The 23007-nt window shown below is 41.5% G+C and overlaps 1 protein-coding gene and 1 pseudogene across 3 annotated transcripts in view; one reads left to right on the top strand and one right to left on the bottom strand.

Moving 5' to 3' along the window:
- Positions 1–1312: 1312 nt before the first annotated feature.
- Positions 1313–23007, bottom strand: part of SH3BGR (SH3 domain binding glutamate rich protein) — a 62513-nt gene continuing 40818 nt past the window's right edge. The window contains exons 5-8 of one of the 2 annotated variants that reach the window (XR_014294394.1): positions 22652–22744; positions 14085–14110; positions 5749–5894; positions 1313–1742 (exon numbers count right to left, since the gene is read on the bottom strand). Coding sequence is in view for 1 of the 2 variants with exons in the window: in XM_082625319.1 (XP_082481445.1) it covers positions 5782–5898; positions 14085–14114; positions 22652–22744 (240 nt within the window). In the remaining variant the exon portion in view is untranslated. Of the gene's footprint in view, positions 1743–5748; positions 5899–14084; positions 14115–22651; positions 22745–23007 lie in introns of both variants that reach the window. The other variant, XM_082625319.1, reaches the window with a different exon arrangement.
- On the top strand, positions 9560–10973 carry LOC309806546 (dihydrolipoyllysine-residue succinyltransferase component of 2-oxoglutarate dehydrogenase complex, mitochondrial-like; annotated as a pseudogene). Its single transcript has one exon. The product of its transcript is annotated as a dihydrolipoyllysine-residue succinyltransferase component of 2-oxoglutarate dehydrogenase complex, mitochondrial-like (transcript).

Below are 23007 nucleotides of genomic sequence, written 5' to 3'. Positions count from 1 at the left end.
TAATAATATTTAATAGAAAACGAAATGTGAGTGACTAAAGAATATTTACTAGAATATTAATTTCCTAACTACAGGAAGACAACATAAGAAAAAATTAATTCAATTTAAATAAGTGGTCTACTCTGCTTATTATTAGCACAAATATTTATCTTCATTTAAAAATATGAGAAATAGGAGGGAAATGGGCACCTAGCTAAATACATCTATCTCTATCCTACTCTACCACAAGAGCTAAAAGTCAGCCCAAGCAACAACAAAAACTTAAAGCCTATTTGGGTGTGGAGGTGCTATAAAATAGTGATGCTTTTTAGACAGGACATAATTTAATGCAACGAAGTACAAAATAGGAACTAATTTTTAATTATATGAATTTCCACCCCACTGCAGTCTCTCACCTTATTTTTAACTAGGGAGAAATGTCTTCAAAGTAGTCTACTTCAACAATTTGGAATAAAATCATCTTCATTCTCTTCAAAATGCCTCTTTTTGTTACTAAGGTAACAAGAAAAGAGCTGTTTGACAGAGTTCCTGTGAGCCACAGGGCTTCTGTCACCAGAGACTACATTCCCCAAAGACACCAACAGGCTTAGCTGCAAAATCAATAAGCAGATTCAGAAGGAGGAAAGGTTTATGGCCACTCCAAGCTGATGGCCATCATTGTCCTTAATTAGGAAAACAGCACGGGGAAGGGCCCTTCTGAGAGTACAGAAGCAACGTTGGCTGCAAGAAAAATACATGGAGCAGCACATACACAGATAGGGGAGAGATGTCAGCAACTTCTTACCATAAAGAAAAACGTAGCTCTCAGACACTGAGATGGGGCAGGTGAGCAGAGAATCGCTTCAAACCTACCTGGTGACCAAGTCATGGGGCCGGACCAGCTCTTGCTGAGCAGACACTCAGCATCAATAGGCAAAATTACAGTCTCAGGCTTTGCACGTAGCAGCCATGACTGCAAATCAATCAGCGCAAGAGAAGCAGAAGCAGCCACTCCCTCCAGCATAGAAACGAGCAAAGGGCACTGGCGTGGCAGATTTATTTGTCTGCATCATGACCCCTACACATGTGGACGGTAGTGACATTTAAACAAGGCTTCAGAGACTATGTATGCAGCGGTGTGAATAATATAAAATACGACATAACAAGACATAATATTTGAAAACATGGACCAAATAATCAGTGCAACAGAAAGGATCCATCCCAATGGAGACAGAAAAGTTCTGCTGAGCATTCAGAATCTGCAAGAGACAGATTGAGTTCAGGTTATACACAGAGAGACTAGAAATGAAGAAATCTCCTCCTTGGGACTAGATACTTGCTATTCATCTTTATTAGTATGATTGTTCTCTATAAATCTCTTCATTTTCAAAGCTAATTCTGAGAAAAGTAGCATAAGGCACATACAAAGAAATACTTTTGTCATATCACAAAGAGAAGTTCTATATTTTGACATTTTTTTCAGGGTATTAGAAGGTCTATTCATGCAGAGCAAAAAAAAAAAAAATTAAGCAAAGGCCACAAATGTCAGGCCCATGAAGGTATGCATGTGTTGTCTTCACATTTGATTTCATGTTGATATGATTAAGCAGGTATATGCATGGAGATCTAACCATGTCGGATCATACAATTCCTCGGTGAACCCTGGATGTACTGACAGACGTGTACGAGCTTCGGGCCAAAGCATTTTGTTGAATTTGGTTTGTGGGAAGAGAGTTGAAATGGTGCTTCATGGCTTGGGTTTCCTAAAAGAAAGGGGAAATATTAGGGAGAAGACTGTTAACGAGAGACAGAGAATGTTTATCAAAAACTGAACTCTTCAACATACAGTCAAGGGAAGTATTGCTTTTTATTCTAGAAACCACTACTCATCAAGTGCAAAGAAAGGAAATTAAATTTTTCTCATGGAAAACCAAATGATGTTTATATCCTTTCTCTGTGCTAAACTATCAGACATAGAAGGAAGTTGATATCTTCCACAGACGTAGAGAACAAACTTATGGTTACCAAGGAGAGAAGGGGGGGGGCTGGGACTAATTGGGAGACTGGAATTGACATATATACACTACTATGTATAAAATAGATAACTAATGAGAACCTACGGTATAGCACAGGGAACCCTACTCAGTGATCTGTGGTGACCTAAATGGGAAGGAAATCCAAAAAAGAGTGGATATATGTATACGTATAGCTGATTCACTTTGCTATACAGCAGAAGCTAACACAACATTGTAGAGCAACTATACTCCAATAAAAATTGATTAAAAATTTAAAAATTTTTAAATGCAAAAGGAATTGAGAATGATTAAAAGGGAAGTGTTAAGTAAATACTAAGCAGATATTACCGAAAAACGGATGTAGACATTGTCTCCTAATACTGGTAGGAATGTCTGTGGGCTGTTTCTCTTATAATTCTGAAATTAAATAGTCATAAAATACCATTGCTTAAGGCAAGAAAATGTAAGAATGTAAAAATAAAGACATAACAGCCTTTGGAAATAAATTGGAGTTATTGGATTTCAACATTAAAAAAAAAAGAAGGAAGTTGACATCTTCAATTATAGTTTCCCCACTGCATTTTCATGGAAAATGGAGAGGCTGAATTTACAACTTAGTCCTGGGGGAGGAAATTGAAATGGTCCACGGCTAGACTAGAGGACCGTATTTAGCAGCAGCCTGTTAGGAGACAGAACCCAGTCTCAGACTATACACTGTTTCTCCTGGGGCATCAATTTAGCATCAATTTCAAACACAGGAAATGAGAAATGTTTCATAGTTCCATTCAATGCCACAGTCCTAGAACCATCTTTTCAAATAAAATGCCTGGCAGATCCATGAGCTATGAGATGGGTTTGTCTTTAGACACTGAATGGTCTGCCCAATGAAATGCATGATTGCACTGCCATGTTGCATTTTCAAGAAGGACACTGGATCTCTCCGGGGGTCGGGAGTGGGATTTAGGAAGCTGTCTGATTCCCTCCTTCACTGTCAGGCATTTTGACCTCATGACAAATATAGTAATTCCAAACTAGAAGCCATCAGAGAAACAGTCAAAATGGGCTGGCCACAACGATATTTGCCTTTTTTTTTTCCATAATCAGCCTATAAAGCCATCTGGCTACATGAAGGATTCCCTCTCAGCTGTGTCGTTTCACATTCAATATTTTTTTATAATTACATTAAAATTGAATAATTTTAAAAGAACTTTACAAACGGAGTGAGTGGAAATGAATTTAAACAGTATTTGTGAGTCTTTTACTGTTGCGGGAGTTAGTATAATGATAACTATTGGCATATTTTCCTTTCACATCATTCTTCAGATAAAATTTCTAAAAGTAAAACTTGCCAGTTTTCTTTTTTTCCAAAACTGAGCCCCTATTCATTCCTTAGAAATCGGATTAGGGACACTAATCAGACTGACAACAGACTGTTCAATAGTAATTTTTTATTTTCTTTTATTTAGAAGAAAATAAAAAATAAAAAAAGGAAATGGGATCACTTCCAAAAAGACAACCATTGGCCCTAAAATAGATATCTATGTGTCCACAACATGAAAGAAACCACCTGGGAAAACATCAAATGATGGGCTGGATTTGCTTTGTAATTTGAATAAAGGAGTGATGAAACTTTCGTGGTCCGATAATAAAATGTGATGGCTACTCCCACCAGCTCCAAGATTTCCTAAAAATATATTCATTTTTAATAGTAGTATTTTATGTATAAGTGTAAGTAAATTAAGAGGGGAGATTCTAATGTTCAAATTGGTCTTTGGTACATAAAGCAGAGCTGTTTGTTGGCCGATATTTACAAGCACTGGGGATTTCTTTTTCCTTATCCAGCTGAAGCTTTTTGTCCACCCTTCACTAGGTAGGCTCCAAGTGTGACCGCAGACCTTAACTGAAGACCTGCTGTGTGTCCAGTGCTCACTCCTTCATTCTCCTCTTCTTCCTGCTCCCCTGATATCAACAGCCCCCAAATCTATCTTACATGTTTCAGCAGAGGCATAATATGGACAGAAAGGAGAGTAAATTTTTTTAATTTAAATTAACAAGAACACTTATGGCACCAGAGCAAACCGTAAGCCTCACTGCCCTAGAGAATAAACAGCTGCCTTGGTTGCAAGGTCAAATAATGTCAATAAGAACATAACATTTACATGGGTATTTGCTAACTGTCTGTTAAACCAGATATTTTTACAGCTCTTAATGATCTTTTGATGTTTTCATAGCTACCATCTTATCTGTATGGCCCACAATATTTGAGCATTTCCCCTGTGATCTCAATATCCACTATCATTATCTTATTAATATATTTATGTGGCACTCACCAGACTATTAAGAAGTACATAATTCTTTTTCATCATCAGTATAAGTTTAAAATTACAAGGCAGCACTATGGAGAACAGTATGGAGGTTCCTTAAAAAACTAAAAATAGAACTACCATACAACCCAGCAATCCCACTACTGGGCACATACCCTGAGAAAACCATAACTCAGAAAGAGTCATGTACCACAATGTTCATTGCAGCTCTATTTACAATAGCCAGGACATGGAAGCAACCTAAGTGTCCATCAACAGATGAATGGATAAAGAAGATGTGGCACATATATACAATGGAATATTACTCAGTGATAAAAAGAAACAAAATTGAGTTATTTGTAGTGAGGTGGATGGACCTAGAGTCTGTCATACAGAGTGAAGTAAGTCAGAAAGAGAAAAACAAATACCGTATGCTAACACATATATATGGAATCTAAAAAAAAAAAGGTTATGATGAACCTAGGGGCAGGACAGGAATAAACATGCAGATGTAGAGAATGGACTTGAGGACATGGGGAGGGGGAAGGGTAAGCTGGGACGAAGTGAGAGAGTGGCATGGATATATACACTACCAAATGTAAAACAGATAGCTAGTGGGAAGCAGCCGCATAGCACAGGGAGATCAGCTAGGTGCTTTGTGACCACCTGGAGGGGTGGCACAGGGAGGGTGGGAGGGAGATGCAAGAGGGAAGAGATATGGGGATATATGTATATGTATAGCTGATTCACTTTGTTAAAAGCAGAAACTAACACACCATTGTAAAGCAATTACATTCCAATAAAGATGTTAAAAAAAAAATTACAAGGCAGCAAGTGTACTTGTCAAAGTTACCTCAAGTGACTTCACCATATTCCAAAGTGTTTCTACATGAGTGTTTGGGCTAATATTGAATACATGAGTATTTTGATATAAATCAATGAATATAATTGAATAAATGTAATATCAAGCACTTACTGTTGAATCTCTAGTAGCAATATCTTTTTTCATGAGCAGCCAGCTTTGTGGTATTTTTAGGTTGTAATTTATTGCCATCGTTATGAACATTGATTGTAAACTCTCCTATGCATACGTAAGTATGTTGGTCAGTAAAGGAGTCCATGTGATAGAACGCTGATAACAGAACACATCCTGTGCTTTCACTTAAATAAAGAGGAAGAGGAGGGAGCAAGTACAAAACAAACTCTTCCTCCCCTCAAAGTTATGCTTTTTCCTAGAAATCATACCAACCACAGGCCTTCCTCGCCCTAGCGCCCAAGAAAAGGGTCCGGTAGAGTTCACCAGCCCTGCGGCTCCAGGAAGGGGGCAGCCCAGGGCCTCGGGAAGACAGACAAGTAGATCGAATTGAAATCCACTTCCATCACCAAGTGAAATGTGGTCTACATGGCAGACTGTAATAAACAAACTTTCAACCCCAGAGCGATGTGGCTACCTGGACACGTGGAAGAATAAAGCATGAAAAGGCCTAAGAATCTCCTTCCTCTTCTCCTTCTTCTTCTTCTTCTCCTGGCCCCTCCTCTCCTTTCTCAGCTTCCTCTTCCTCCGCTTCCCCTTCTGCTTCCTCCGCAGTTATTTCTTCTGTCTTATTTTAACAAAAATTACATTATTATTGAAAAGTGTAAGGGTCAACAGATACAGTGAGGAAAAGAGTGTAAAACATCAGGCTAGAGTTGAGGGCCTCCTACACACCCCACCCAACACACAAACACACTGCACACATACAACACACACACCCACACAAAGACACCATCTTCCTAGACACAGACCCCACAATCTGGGATGGTTCTGCAGGGCAAAGCATTAATTCTAACAAGTTTCATGACTCCTCTTAAGCATATAGTCTTTACTCATATTAACAGACTGCTCTCGTCTTGTTGCCTTTAAAAATTCGGAAGGCAGTTGGAGGAATAAAATACAAAAAGAATCTCAGCAAATAGAATTTTTTCAGAAAGGATGAAGGTTTTAAATGTATAAGCTGGTTATATTTGTTATAGCAAGCTAATTTCTTGAAGCCAAAGTTATCAGTAACCTACATATATAATCTGAAACTACTTTCAAAGTAATAATGCGTTTGTCTTATTTTTATATATAAGAATGGGATTTTAAAAAATGGAAGCTTGTCTAGTAAGAGAGAAACTAAAGAAATTATTATTGGAAAGATATATAGATAATGAAAAGTCACTGTATGGAATAGGCTAAAAATAACTTTTAGGTCTAAGAATAGAGATTAGTTTGATAAAATAATATTAAAAATAATGAAGCAGATCTATATTTACCATCCCCCCAAAAATATATAGATTAATTACATGAACAAAAGTAGATTACAGAAGCGTATTCATCAAAGTTTGATAAATATGTGTATGTGTATGTGAGCATGTAGCTAGTGGTTCTCTCTGGGTAATGGGGTTATAAGATATTTTTATTTTCTGTTTTTATCTGTATTTTCTGAATTTTCTATAAAGATTATGAATTTTTTGTAATTTCAAAAATCAACAAAAGTTTTGGGAAGGAGTTTCTTTTGACATTTGGGACCTTCTTTAATGTTGATGACCTTCCACTGAAATACCTAGACAGTACATGTGACTTTTGGTAAATATTCTCTCTGTCCTTGAGTTTTCATTTTTAATTTAGCCCTCTGATTAGCATTTTTAAATGATTAACCCAAAAATGTTCAAAAACAATATTCTTAAAAGGCTTGATTACAATAAAGAGATTTAGCCAACATGAGAGGATGGAATAGAAATAGGGAGAATCCGAGAATGTCACTTTGGACCTGCCCCCAGAATCCACTAACATCCTCGGAAAAGATTCATCCACCCATTCACATGATGCCGTCCCTGTTAGGGGTTAAAGTTAAAACTCCCCAACATCCAGCTAATAAAGTGCAGATTCAACAGGCAAGCGGCAGGGTGAGAATCTCAGTCCTGCTTCACTGTGACACATAGTACCTCTTCCCCATTGTCAGCAATAGGGGAAACAGCATGCTGACCTTGCCATGCTCAGTTAATGAAAATTATCATAAAGCTCCTCAGCATGGAGTCCTCCCCCAGTGCCTGTGAGGAAGCAAAACAAAGTTTCTCAAACAAAAAAGAGACCATTCTTTGAAGCTTTCAAAATAAAACCAGTAGAATTTGAGGGTTTCAACAAGCAGGGAAAGAATGGGAAAGGAGAGGACTCATTTGTGAAAACTTAGATTGAGTTAAAGACTGTTCTCGATCTTGGCAGCCTTCTCTTTCTCCTTTCTCATTTTCTATTACTCACTTCAGTCACCAAAAGAAAATTAAAAGCTCTTTTTGTTTCAACCAAATGCAAGTTCCTAATATAAAATAAATATTATTGTGTTGGAGATGAGATGGACTTTTTATTACGAGCATTAGAACAGCAGGAGTTCTTATCTTGACCTCTACTTGGCAACACATGGGTCACCTAGAACCTATGTTCTAATCCAGTGGTTCTCAGCCTTGATGGAGCATCAGAATCACCTGAAGGGCTTCTCAAAGCAATCTGCTGCGCTCCACCTCAGGATTTCTGATTCAGTAGTTTGGGGCCAACCCTGAAAATGTGTATTTGTAGAGGTTCCCAGGTGAGGCTGCTGCTGCTCTGGGAGCCCCACTTTGAGAACCTCTGCTGTAGTCTGTATTCTCTCTCTTAAATCACACTGGTTGATTAAGGCACAGTGAGCCCTGGCAACTAGCAGGTTTGGCATCACCACCCACCAAAGTCTTCATTTACAGGGGTGGGTTGTGTTTGTTCCCATGCTGGTGTATCCAAGTTAGTCTTACTGTAATTACACAATTTAAATAAGTATCATGAAAGTCAATGAAATATGAGCATGAAAAGAACTTTTTTCCCTATGTAAAATTAATGTAGTACTTTGAAAAGACCCATATATGTAAGTCACCTTAAAAACCTGTCATCGAATGAAGTGTCAAAAAGCTCGGGTGGCAGGGGGGAATCTGAAATCCAAAGAGATTTATGCACCTAGAGTACTTTGCAAGTGCCTTTAAATTTCTGCTGTATTTTTAAAGAAATCAAAACTGGAATTTCTAGACAGACCAATGAGTATGTTCGTTAGAAAGACAGTGGGTAGTTCTAAGCATTGGGCTATTATTTAAAGAAAAGACCTTTGTCCTACATCCAAAAAATTGGCAGTAAATATACATTTACATATTTCAAGTTAAAATAAATGTTTAAGCCCTCTACATGTTTATGATTTACGACTTTAATTGAATTATTCAATTGGTCAACTAACCTCCAGTTCCAAACATGGGATATGAGGTCTTCCTGGGAATGTTCGTGATTATTTAAGCATAGACCCTATAAACAAACATGTCAGCCAGCCCAAAAATAGTTCAAATTGCATGTTACAGAGGATACATTTTATCCCTTTAAATTTTATCCTTAATAACACTAAGACTGTTTTCTAATTTTTCTTTAATGTTTTAAATGTACTTTTAAATCTTATATCCTCAGTACTCAATTTTTTAATACTTCTTATTTTGTGCAATTCTTAATCTTTTATCTTTGTGAAACTTGATTCCCTTATATTTCAGTTCCTCTTATTCTACCTTTATTCATTAAGACATCTCTTTCTTAAATTATTTATCTTAAACTGGATATGTTTCTTTTACATTCCTAATTTTATTTATTTATTTATTTATTTTTTGCGGTGCGCGGGCCTCTCACTGTTGTGGCCTCTCCCGTTGTGGAGCACAGGCTCTGGACGCGCAGTCTCAGCGGCCATGGCTCACGGGCCCAGCCGCTCCGCGGCATGTGGGATCTTCCCGGACCGGGGCACGAACCCGTGTCCCCTGCATTGGCAGGCGGACTCTCAACCACTGCGCCACCAGGGAAGCCCCCTAAACTTTAATTCTTTTTATAATCTTTCTCTTTCTTGGTGTTTCCTCTCACGGGCATAGGAAGGACAGCAAAGAGGAAGGCTCTGTCCCAAACCGGTGGAGGCCCTTATTATCGCTCCGCTTGTCTCTATGTGCTCTGTCGTCCCCTTCAATCCTGGCTCCCCACAATGAAGATGCTCCATCTCAGCTCTACAGGCAAGCTGAAGGCATGCTCAGCCCTGGAGGGTCTTATCCATTGGCCAACAGAGGCAGGCTTCTGAAGGTTCAAATACGCCACGGGTGATTCTAACACACACCACCAGATGAGAACCACTGCTCTACTATAACCTCAAGTTGGGGAGGCAGGTTAAAAATTCTTCTCAAGGCTCCGCCATCACCGCCGCTGCTGCCGGCGCGATGCTATCCCGGTCCCGCTGCCTGTCCCGGGCATTCAGTGGCTCGCTCTCTGCCTTCCAGAAGGGGAACTGCCCTCTAGGGAGACGTTCCCTGCCTGGGATCTCCTTATGTCAGGCACCAGCTTACCCTGACAGCAGGAAGATTGTCACTAACAGCAGTAGTGTCTTCAGTGTTCGCTTTTTCAGAGCTACAGCGTGTGCAAGGACGGTGTGATTACAAGTCAAAACCCCAGCACCTGCAGAATCTGTCACAGAACGGGGGGGTCAGGTGGGAGAAAGCTTCACCTTGCAGAAGGTGAAGTGGTTTGTGAGATTGAACCTGACAAGTCATCCGTGCAGGTTCCATCACCAGCAAATGGCACGACTGAAGCTCTTTTGGTACCTGATGGGGGGAACGTAGAAGGAGGCACCCCTCTTTTCACACTCAGGAAAACTGGCGCTGCTCCTGCTAAGGCCAAGCCAGCTGAAGCTCCTGCTGCCGCAGCCCAAAAAGCAGAACCTGCAGCGTCGGCAGTTCCTCCTCCCCCTGCAGCATCCATACCCACTCAGATGCCACCAGTGCCCTCGCCCTCACAACCTCTCACTAGCAAACCAGTGTCTGCCGTAAAACCCACTGCTGCCCCTCCAGTAGCTGAGCCAGGAGCTGGCACAGGTCTGCGTTCAGAACATCGGGAGAAAATGAATAGGATGCGGCAGCGCATTGCTCAGCATCTGAAGGAGGCTCGGAATACCTGAGCAGCGCTTACCACTTTCAGTGAGATTGACATGAGTAACACCCAGGAGGTGAGGGCTCGGCACAAAGATGCTTTTCTGAAGAAACATAACCTCACACTAGGCTTCATGTCGGCATTCGTGAAGGCCTCAGCCTTTGCCTTGAAGCAGCAGCCTGTTGTAAATGCAGTGACTGACGATACAACCGGAGAGGTGGTGTATAGGGATTATATTGACATCAGCATTGCGGTGGCCACCCCTCGGGATCTGGTGTTTCCCGTCATCAGGAATGTGGAAACTAGGAATTATGCTGATATTGAGCGAACCATCAGTGAACTGGGAGAGAAGGCCCGGAAGGATGAACTTGCCATTGAAGATATGGATGGTGGTACCTTCACCATCAGCAGCGGAGGCGTTTTGGCTCACTCTTCGGAACGCCCATCATCAACCCCCCTCAGTCTGCCATCCTGGGCACGCACGCCATCTTTGATAGGCCAGTGGTCGTGGGAGGCAAGTTGAAGATGCGGCCCATAATGTACGTGGCCCTGACATATGATCACCGGCTGATGGATGGCGGAGAGGCCATGACTTTCCTCCTCAAAATCAAGGCAGCGGTAGAGGATTCCAGAGACCTCCTATTGGACCTGGAGGAGGAAGCCATGTGCCCTTCACATCAACCATGCAGGAGCTGAAAACCAGCCTTCTCCCTGTCCCCTCACGGGCCCCGGGTTAGCCTGGTGACAGACAGGCATATGCTGTTGTTCTGAAGCAAGGAAACCAGGGCACTATGTAACCAGCAGTCACAGCTCTCTCCTTGGTGTTCCTGCCAGGCTCTCCCTCTCTGCACCCTTCTCTTACACTCGAATATCTGATTTCCTTAGGCTTGAGGGAGAGAGAGAGCCTTAATGGATGCTCATTAATATTCCTGCCTTTCCTCCATTAGCCCTCCGCAGAGATGATTTTGCTTCTCCCCGGTCCAGTATACCACAGGGAAACTGCCGGGGACCATGTGATTAAGTTTTTTCTCTTGAAAGTCTGTCCTCCAGAGACGCCTAGGAGGGTGCTGTGCCTCCCAAGCTCGGAGCAGCCTCTGTCCTGGCTGTGCACGTCCTTACTCGGTTCCACCCATGTGGAGGTATTGACCAGAGGCCAGGAGGTGCTGCTTTGCTTCTTAAATGGCATCTTCATTCTCAGCTGTCATTGACTTCAAGCTGCCTCTTCTACCTTTTCCAGGAAGCACAGGCTGGGGGATCTGGAGGGGCAGGGGATGGGTAGGCAGTGTTGAGGGGGATGACAGATTCTGAGGTCACAGGTTATCAGTGAGACTGAAGCAGAGCCCAGGCCTGCCCTCACACTCTCCGTCATAGCTTTGTACCAGGAAGACCCATTTTGGCACAAGCACGCCCAGCTGTTGTGGTGCCAACCTTTCCAGACTGCCGGGACCATTCTACCACATTGTTCTCATCTAGGGCAGATTCTAGCACATCTTGGCAGTGAGACAGAATGCGTCACAACCAAGGGCTGGATGGCGCCTGGTAGAGATTGGAGTGAAGGAGGCTTCCTGTGGACTGTCTCACATTGTCTTGAGCTTTTAAATTCCATTGGCCTAAGCCTGTGGGCTGAAGAGGCAGTTCTGTTCCTTCCTGTATCGTGGCCCTTAGGGGGCAGAGCCTCAGCTCTTCCGCCACAGAACACAGGTCTGGGAGAGGATGGATTGTGGTGGAAACCAGCCCAAGATGCCAGTACACAGTGGGGAAACGGCCGATGTCACCTCTGAGGTACTGCCTTGGGTCTGGGCACAATCATTGGCATTCTTCGGAGCATGGTTAAATGCACACATCCTGTCATGAAAGCTACTGGGCTTCATCGCTTCATATCCAACGGCATCCAGTCCTGAGGCTGCTGACACTTGACACGGGGAGCCATTTATTTAGTGCAGGGTGCCCATATGCATTGTGAGCAAAGAAGCAAGGCTTGGGGGTTGGGGTAGGGGGAAGGGGTGGGAGCCAGTACTGAGTGCCTGCAGCATCTCCTATGTCTTCACTATTCAGAAGTTGTAACTAAAATATTTAAAGAAGCTGATTTTAAATGCAAATTAAAGGGCAAATGTTCCCAAACAGGGTTAAAAAAAAAAAGAATTCTTCTCAAGTCGTTACTGCTCCCCTTGTGGGAAGGGATGAATTAGGAGCTCGGGATCGACATATACACACTACTATGTAAAAAACAGATAACCAACAAGGACATACTGTATAGCAGGGAAACTATACTCAGTAGTTTATAATAACCTATAAGGGAAAAGAATCTGAAAAAATATATATATATTCTATATAGAGAATATATTGAATATAAATATGGATATATATATTCTATGTATAGAATATATAGAATATAGACATGGATATATATATTCTATGTATAGAATATATAGAATATAGACATGGATATATATATTCTATGTATAGAATATATAGAATATATATGGGTATATATATTCTATGTATAGAATGCATAGAATATATATATAGATATATACTATTTCTGGAATACATAGAATATATATATGCATATATATATATTCTATGTACAGAATATATAGGATATATATGATATATATATTCTATATATAGAATATATGGATATAGATATCCTATGTATAGAATATATAGAATATATATATGGACATATATAGTCTATGTATAGAATATATATGGATATATAGAGAATACATATATATATCACTTTGTTGTACACCTGAAACTAACACAACATTGTAAATCAACTCTACTCAAAAAAACAAAAAAATCCCCCCCCACACACATACAAATAATAATGCTCCCCCTGGGTAGATCCCCACTAGAAATTCTGGAACCATGTGGTTACCTAATGTCAAATATCTTCCAGATGCTAAGCGATGAGCTGCATGTTTAAACCTCATGGTGTCTAAGGTGTACACCTTTGGTGCAAGACCTAAAATTAAGACTCAATACTATCTGCTGCCTTAACATCTAGTAAAATTGGGAAGACCTAAAATGGCCTGACCACTGGTTCACCTCCCCTTCTGCTCCCACAGATTGGGTCTCCCACCCAAGCAGCCCTCCTTATCAAGGGACCAGACACAGTGCCTGCTTATCCCCCAGAATTATGCAAACAAGCCAATCACATTCTCCACGTGGACCAGGGGACACCCTACCCTCTTGATACTACAAAGCCTGCCTCCCACTGCCCCCAACTGTTCACTCTGGTCCCATGTGAACCCCCCCGTGGGGCCCTGCATGCGTGGATAGCCTCATCCCTTGGGCTTGGAGAATGTGTGACTAATAAACCACTGTCCATCTCACCTGCCCAGTGGCAGTTGTTGTGCCATTCCTGTAATCAGAGGGAGAGAATCCCTCCCTCACCAACAAAGTGAATAGGAGGCAATCAAACAACACCAGTAAGCACCATGAAAGCTGCGTAAAGTGTGTGCTACTCAATGGGGTGAGAAGAAAAAATGGAGAAGAAATCTCCACTGAAGGACTGGGCCCAGCCTGGCCTGACTTCACTGACGACACCTTCACCACAGGAGGCTCAGAAAAGAGTCCAAAGCCACACCCTGTTTCCCCATCAATCTCCCTTTGATAAATGTATCTCCATCTTATTTTATTTCTCTTCTTGGCAGGCTAAAGGAGGATTTTCTGGGAGTATGGGTTGCATCTGCTTCTCTGTGTCATGAAGAACAAGGTGAATGTGGCTAAAGGTGCAGCTCTCTCACCTAAAAGATGCTTTTGTTAAGCACAACATGACTGTGAAATATGCTACTGTACCTCTTCTGTTGCTGTCTCTCCCTCTTCTTCCTTAAGTCCATAAACAGAAATGAAAGAAAAATATAAATTTGCATAAGTTTTAAGTTGAATCTAAAAATTAAGCAAACTGTATAGCCAATATTTTTTGATAACTGTAAATGAAAAGTAACCTTTAAAATTGTATAAAAATAAAAAAATTAAAACACATAAAAATTTTTTAATTTAAAAAATAAATGAAAATTAAGCAAACTATAATAAAATACACATTTATCAAAACGAAAGACATCTATTTATTGAGAAAACATATCAATAGCAAAGATATGATAAATGAGCAATGCCTACGTATTTCATGCATTAGATTTCAAGCCCTTGGAATATTATGAAATTAAGGACATATTTTCATCACTCTTATTCCTGAGAAAATATAACTAATTAGTAATACTGCTTAATTATATGTTTGATCCTTTGTCTATATCCAAAGCATATTGCAGACGTATAGAGCTATCAGGGAAAATTCAAACCATATACGTAAGCAATTAGAAAATTTGAACAAAATTATGGCTTTTTGGCTTTTATTTCCTTATAAGCATGCCTTTACTTCAGTTCTGAAGGAATTAATAAAAACAGATCAAAGTCTTTTTCACCATCAGAACAAAATTATAACATTTCTGAACCATGTAATATTTAAACACGGATTTCTGGTTAAAGAAAGAAACTTTAAAGTAAGAAAGGGTGAGGCCATCCTGGGCTCAAACAGGTCTCCACTCTGCCAACCCACTGGAATTTCTATTTCCCCCAGATCAAAGTGGGAGAACCAGGCGATATCTCCTAAAATTGCAAAGAAATAAGAACCTTCCCATCCCTGAGCTCATGGAATTTTGGACTGAGGGAGTTGAAAACAACCTCATATTTGCTTATATCCTCTTACCCAGTCCCTTCTATGGACAGATGAGGACACCAAGACCATAGAGTTAAGTAATTTGCCCAGAATCAGAGCACAAGTAAGTAACATGATCAGGACTCACTTCAAGATTCCTGGTTCCTAATTTAGTCTCTTTCCTACTCTACCATGCTGCCTCTCAAGATTCTCATGGAAGGCAAGTGGTGGAGGCCCCACCACACTGCTACCTTCTCTGGCCCAGCCTCACGTTTTTGGCCAGCTCCAGAACAATACTCTCAGATTTCTGAGACTGGTAAAGAAAATACAAAAAGGTGAAAACCTGATCCAACCAGCCAAGACTGAGTCAGCCCAAGACGTTCCCCAGCACTGGGAATCTCCAAATCAATTCTGACAACACAGCAAGTTTTGAAGCTAAACTAAAGTCCAGGAAAAGAGAGTCCTGCACTTGTTGCAAAATCCAGGTGTTGCTTTCTCAGCGATGTGTTGACTGAACTTCTTTAATATTGTCTCATCCTGCCCCTGCCTTGTCCTTCCTTTGCCAGGACCGCCATCTTCTCTCACCGGGGTTACATCACCTCTAGCCTTCCTTATCTCCAACCTGTTCTCCACACAGTAGCCAGAGATACCACTCTAAAAGACAACCCACCTTACCATGCTGCCCTCGTGTTGAAAACTTTCCATCTTTTCAAGATAAATCCCTAATCCTTAGAACGTTTGAAAGGCCACCATGATCTGGCCCCTGCTCACCTCTCTAGCCTCATGATTCTTTATTTCAGCTAACAGTCACATACAACTTTCTCACATCAGTGACACCTTCCAGGACACTGCTTAAAATGATCTTTTCAAGGAAGACTTTCCTGACCCATAAGCCTGAGTTAGGGGACCCCCTTTTTTGCTACCATAATCATCATTTATTTATCTGTCTCCCTAACTAGTCTGTGTACTCCTTGGGGCACAACTTGTATCTTTATTCATTTTTGGATCTCCAGGACCCAGCCACGGTCTGGAACCAAGGTATAAGCTCAATAAATGTGTTAAGTGACTAGATAAATGAACCTATAAAGTCTGCTATTAACTCTTTAGATCTCAAAGAACATTCATTTTCTTCTTATCCACATGAGATCAAATTAAAATTCACTATATGCAACACAGAATTGTTAGCTATGTAGAGTTTTACACTTTTCTAAATCCAATTATGTTTATTAATTGTGTACAGCTGAAACAAATGAATTAACAAAAAACACACTATTAAAAATGGGATTATCCTTAGAGCTAGGCTGGAAAGCAGTAGGGGTTCTTACAGGAATAAGTGCTAATCTCAACTTTTACAGGTTAGCTAGCAGCAATTACCAAGGGACCTAGGGCTTTATCAGTATCTGAATTGACCTTAATTTCTTGAAAGAGACATTAAATAGAGAAAGTAACTGCTCAGAGAATTTATAGAAATACTTAGCCTCAAAAGGTCAGGTAAGCTTTGAAGAACCTTGGCTATGACCATCACCAGCTCCACCAGAATAGAAGCTCATTTTCAGTCCCTGGACTGCCCCGCATATGGCAGCATTCAGTCTGTCAATAAAATGTTGAATGAAGGTATTTATGTATGCCACTCATGCCTCAAATCTTTCTTAGGAGGAGGTGGGATATATTAATTAAATAAAAACTTAAACATCCATCCTTAGCTCACAGAATTATAAAGTGTCAGAATTAGGTAGATCCTTAAAAGTCATCTATATACAATGCTTGAATTGATTTTTATGTCTGGCAAATAATTGTAAAGGCAAAAGGTTATTTTTAAGATAATTATAATCACATGGTCAATTAAGTTGAGATTTTGCAGGATCTTAGGATAGGGTATGAATCATTCACTTGACGAAGCTACAACTTAAAATCATTTTATCTTGTTGTTCTTCTAAGAAAGCTAATCAGAGGAAGCCTTCAAAGTCTTAGAACCTCACCAACAGCTATTTCTGTTGGGAACTTGGCCAGGGAGGCAGGCTGCTGATGTGGCACGTGGCCAGGATTAAGGACAGGTGTCAGCCACGGTGAGTGTCAGGCAGTGGCTGGTTAGGACAAGTGGCTGGTGTGGAAGGAGGGCGAGGGCCAGTCCAGAGGGACATGAGGAGGGCAGCCAGCCTCAGAGCAGCTGGAGGTCAGGGGCAAGAGCAGGGTTCTCTCCATCTGCAGACAGTACAGGGACGCAGCCTTAGACTCACGAGCTTGTGGAGGACCTAAACCAATGCCCACCCCTTGGTTGAGCAACTATCCTCAAGACAGATTTTGGAGGAAGCAAAGTGGGGAAGATATACAGACCATAATCATGTAGTCAGACAAGCCAAGGTCTTAGAAGATTTTGGAGAGGACCATTGAGTTAGCAAAGAATACCTTGTAAAATACTTTGACCTCAGTGGAAACCAAACACCAGGATGAACAAGCTGCGTCTTCTCCATTTCCAGGGTTTCATAGTGTTCTCATGACACCCCCAGTCTGTAGTCCCCTTCTCAGTGTGTCCAGAAGCTGAGGTGGCCTGCTTTCCTCCTTTACTCCTCTGGTACAGTTCACAAGCCTCCCCTCTCCTCTTTAACCCCTCATCCCTCCCTGCGTCATCAGGGAAGGGGACCATGAAGTCCCCTCTCTACAGGGGGACTGAAGCTACAGGTGACATCTTCTTAGGCAGGAATGAATGATCTTTTCAGTGTGCACCATCTTGCCTCCCAAACGCTGCCCCAACCTGTCAGCAAGTAGGAAATATGCACCTCAGCATCTTGTGTGTAAGAACCCCAGAGGCTTGGGTTGGTGGTCAGGGGAAGTCCATCTCGCTAAAGGAGAGGACAGTTTCTGTCCACATCTCTTTTTTTCAAATCAATGTGATATTCTTCGGTAAATATTTTCCCCATTAAAATGGCATCCTTTGAACATTTGCAAGTGTGTACTGAGTAAACATGTGCAATAGTTGAGATCAGATGAACACAACTCAGACACTCACTTAGCTGGTCTGTCACTCGTTTTAACACTGCCAGCCACTGGAAGGAGCCTTTACCACTGCACACTTGAAAATGGTTCTTAACACAAAGAAGAATGACATTTAACATACAAATGAAAGGTTTGAAAAAAATGGCCAATGCTGAATAAGGTCTGCAAGTCTACTTAACAGAGATGCACCAATGTCATACTCCTGGTTTCCATCTCCTACTGCAGCCATCTGAGATGTCATCATTAGCAGAAGCCAGGCAAAGGGCACACAGGAGTCAGTACTATGTCCCTGTGAGTCTGTAATCATTTCAGAAGAAGAGGTTAAAATACATTTGTGTTCCTTGTCATGAATAGTATGGCTGTATATACCAGAATAAGAATTCTCATTTTGTTCTCCCTACTACCCAAAATTAGAGGGAGGGAATAGAGTTACTGTCATTCCCCACACTCCAAGAAGACAGCCACATACTTTTTCTGGTTCTCTGCCTCTAGGGAAGAAGTTATAAGCCTTGCTTATCAAAATCCTGGGCTGAAAGAGGAGAGGAAGCTAGATAATCCCTGGAAAAACGAGCTTGGAGCTTAGGGCTTGGAGCTGAGGAGATGAAGCAGCCAGATTGAAGAGAGAAGGGGGCAGAAGGCGGTGGGTGTTCCAGGTGGTGCTATCCAGGCCCTGCTTGATGTAGACGCTGAACCAGGGACCACTGGGGCATCTGGGTAGCACCTGGACATGATGTACGAGGAAGCATACGACTGGTCACTGTGAGAGGCATGGCCACGTCTAGCCAGGGCAGAGGGCCTGAACCAAGCTGAGGGACCAGCCTCAACAGCTGCCAACAGGCAGCAGGAAACCCGTGTCACAAAGTCACCACCACAAAAAGCCAGGGCCCTCTCCCCTCCAGTCACCACTGAAGACCCCATGATGACTCTAAGTCCCCAAGAAAGAGTGAGTCTCCAAAACGCTTCACCCAGATTGAATCTCCTGCCAGCCAGGAGGTGGGGGCATAAAGCAGATATTATGGTGTCTAGAGAAATTAGTGAAGCTGACGGTCCATGGCCAGAAGTGTTATGAACCAAATCTGGACCCGCAAAGATTATGTTATTTATATCCCTCACGGAATGTTGGTTAGAGAAGGAAGCACAGGGAGCTGCTGTTTAGATACAATGGGCTGGAGGAGAAAAGGTACAAATCCATGAGATTTCCCCAAGATGGTTTCAACAGAGCCAGAGATTTTATCTAAAAGCCTTGGATTTATCTGAGAAGAATCTACTGGATGTGACTGGTACTTTAAAAATTCTCATTAACAATTTATTGGGTTGGCCAGAAAGTTCGTCTGGCTTTTTCCCATAACATCTTAGGGAAAAACCCAAACAAACCTTTTGGCCAACCTAGTACAATAGCCAACACATGGAAACAACCTAAATGTCCATCGACAGATGAATGGATAAAGACGATGTGGTACATATATACAATGGAATACTACTCGGCCATAAAGAAGAATGAAATAATGCCATTTGCAGCAACATGGATGGACCTAGGGACTATCATACTAAGGGAAGTAAGTCAGAAAGAGAAAGACAAATACCATATGATATCACTTATATGTGGAATTTAAAATACAACACAAACGAACTTATCTACAATCAGAAACAGACTCACAAGTATAGAGAACAGACTTGTGATTGCCAAAGGGAAGGGCTGTTGGAGGAGGGAAGGATTGGGAATGTGGGGTTAGCAGATGCCAACAATTATATAGAGAATGGATGAACAAGAAGGTCCTACTGTACAGCACAGGAAACTATGTTCAATATCCTGTGATAAACCATAATGGAAAAGAATATGAAAAAGGATATATATATAATATGTATAACTGAATCACTGTGCTATACAGCAGAAATTAAACACAACATTGTAAATCAACTATACTTCAATAAAATTTTTAAAATAAAATAAAATAAAAAATCATGTTAAAGAGGTAAAACACATGATCTAATTGGCCTTTCTGATCATCACAAATAAGCCCATGTAAGCCTGGATGCACAGCCGGGAAAGATGTGATATCAAATAGCCAAGACAGCCTTCCCATCTTAACCTTGAAAAGCAACCTAAAAACCAGAAAAACAGACAGAAGGTTCTTGAAGCACAAAATGCAAGCATCCCAAATATCAGATAATTTTTGTCTCTTTCTTAAATGTCAATCGAGTTTCCTATATATTCAGTCCCAAAGCTAATCATGTTATGTCATTTTTAATGTTCACTGACCAATCATAGTTTTTTCCTTATTTAACTGAATTACAGCAAGTCAAAGTGCATGTACCACTTGTCAAATGGGAAAAAGTCAAAATCTCTCTTTATGTAGAATAAATATTATTAAAGAGTTGATCATTAATGTTAATACTATATTCATCTAAAATAAAAATGTCTTTCATGTACTCATTTCTTCATCACAGCCCAAGCAAAAATAACACAGTGATGGGGCCTCCCTGGTGGCACAGTGGTTGAGAGTCCGCCTGCCGATGCAGGGGATACGGGTTCGTGCCCCGGTCTGGGAGGATCCCATATGCCGCGGAGCGGCTGGGCCCGTGAGCCATGGCCGCTGAGCCTGCGCATCCGGAGCCTGTGCTCCGCAACGGGAGAGGCCACAACAGTGAGAGGCCCGCGTACGGAAAAAAAAAAAAAAAAAAAAAAAAAAAAAAAAAAAATAACACAGTGATGTATTTAATTCCTATTAGGATTCACAAGACTATAATTTACTTTGTAAAGGGCTCACAATTTTTAAAAATATTAGCAAAGAGAATCCCCAAGCTGGATGGCTTATTACTTCATTGAACTAACCCACCCAGAGGCTGAGAAGCTGAAGCCAACCCTGCCCTTGCTGTAGAAGTCAGGGTCTGATTTTTAAAATGCTGTCTTCCTCTTGGTCTCACGGGAGAAAGGGATTGGGGTGTAATGTTTTTACCTTTGTCTCTCTGTCTTAAAAGGAGCAAACTGAATTTCAACGTGTAAATCAATAATGCTGTACCAGTGCATTAGGCAATTCATGGAAAGTTCAAATTATAAAATGTTTTTAAAGATTTTTATAAATTACAGGATAATTAAATTGTCACTCTATTTCACCTTAACTTGATTATTTCTGAATTATACAGGCTGCCATGAAACCCCACCTAACTTCTAGATCAAGACTGAAGATTTCATCTTTCTTCAAAACAGAAACGTCAAAGGGTCTTAAGTCATCAACATTTTGAAACAGCAGTATTCAAACATAAGGGGATTTACTGCCTTGGTTCCTCCTAAATTTAAATTCCTTATGATAAAGACAAACTGATGCCACCCCCGTTTTCCACAATGTGGTTGTCAGTCTTGGCCCCTTTCCTAGTCACATTCCATCTGCTGAAAACAAGAATCCAGTGATCTTAAAAGCTGTCCACGTCTCTCCTGGAACCAATAAATAGGTACAAAGGCAAACCATCGGGGTTTGGTAAATAGTCTTTGCTACAATTGGCCCAAGGCAGAAGCCCACTGAAATTCTCCCAAGACGAGGCTCAGCCCATTCGGGCTCCCTCAGTGGCTCCAGGGTTTCCCCTTTGCCCAGCTTTCCAACCACATTTTCAGAATTCCTTGAATAAGTAGCCCATCTGATCCACCATTATCTTAGCCTGGTGCTTCCAGAACCACAGTCCCCCCTCAGCCCTTTACCCTGCGGCCCCTGCATTGGAACGCTTTAGAATTAGCTCACAGGTCTTGCATCAGCAGGGCCCTGAGAGTCCCCTGATTGGCTTTGAATTGGTGTCAGTTTCCCTCCCCCAGGGACCCTATTATCCTCAGCTCCCATTGGCTTCCCACAAATCCTCTTGGTAGAGTATGCCAACTACAAACTGGCACTTGCCACCTGCCTCTACAAGGATTAAATCATGAGCTGTTGCAGTTGCTGACCTTCAACACCCCTTGAAAGGAGCTCAGGGTGGAGATCAGGAATGAGGCCCTCTGTGCTCTGGGAGAAACTCGCAGAACAGGTCTTCAGAGAGTTCGATGCTTTCAGGAGAAGATTTTATGAGCCCAATTCTTGAATCTCCTCGTATCTAGAAAAGCACTAAAATCCTTCATGGTGACGTCTGCTCCTCGTGACTAGAAGTAACCTTCACAAGACGAGCAGAAACTTCTGCAAAAAATATGCTCTTGATGGCATGGACTCCCCTTTATCAAAATCACATATGTACTGACGTTTCCCCCACCTCTTTGGAGCAGTTTCTCAGAGCTCTCTGAGATGCTGTCTCCCGGGCTATAGTCCTAATTCTGCCCCAAATAAAACTTAACTCACAACGTTCACGTTGTTCATTTTTTTTAAGTCGACCAGTGTGATAGGAGTCCATCACTACGCATGACCAAGGCATAAGGTCCCTTGCTTTAGAAAGAACATGAACCCAACCTAACCGTAACAACACAATGACAAATCATTAAAGCCTTGCGTAGCCTGTCCCTCCAGGCCTGGGTTCAGGGTCCTTCCTCTGGCTTCCTTTCAGCCCTCTACCCACCTTGAACACAGCGGTTAACACATTAAGTGAAAATTACCTGCCGCCTCCTGGCTAAACCCTCAGTTCCTTACTTTCACGCCCACTCTCGTGTGCCCAGAAAGATTCCTGGCACCTGGCGGAGCTAAATAAATGCTTGTTGAACAGAACTGAATCCAGTGAAACTACAGTGAAAACAGCAAACACTCACATGCTTCTCTGGGGATCCAGTGAGGTCACCCTCATCTTCATTGCCCTCTTTTGGTGCCTCGTGTTGTCCACTTTCTTCAGCCTTCTCTGTTCCCTGGTCATAAAGGAAACCCATGGTATCACTAACCTTGGATAAGCTTCTAAGGCAACACCAGACCGAACACACGTGCTATGGTTTCCTTATTTAGATACACAATACATAAACAAAGCAAATGTGGACGTCTGTGTATTAGTCACTTAACCTCTAGAGTATGGGATCACCAACCCTCGATATTGCTGATTGGATCTGTCAGTGTAAGTCCATAGACCCGACTCATGTGCATGGTAGAGTAATAAAGACCCTAATAGGAGTTAATT

This window comes from Mesoplodon mirus, assembly GCF_964341445.2.
Source record: "Mesoplodon mirus genome assembly, chromosome: 6".
Classification (NCBI taxonomy): Eukaryota; Metazoa; Chordata; class Mammalia; order Artiodactyla; family Ziphiidae; genus Mesoplodon; species Mesoplodon mirus.
Note: the sequence above shows the minus strand (reverse complement) of the source record. Positions and strands in the feature narration are given on the sequence as shown.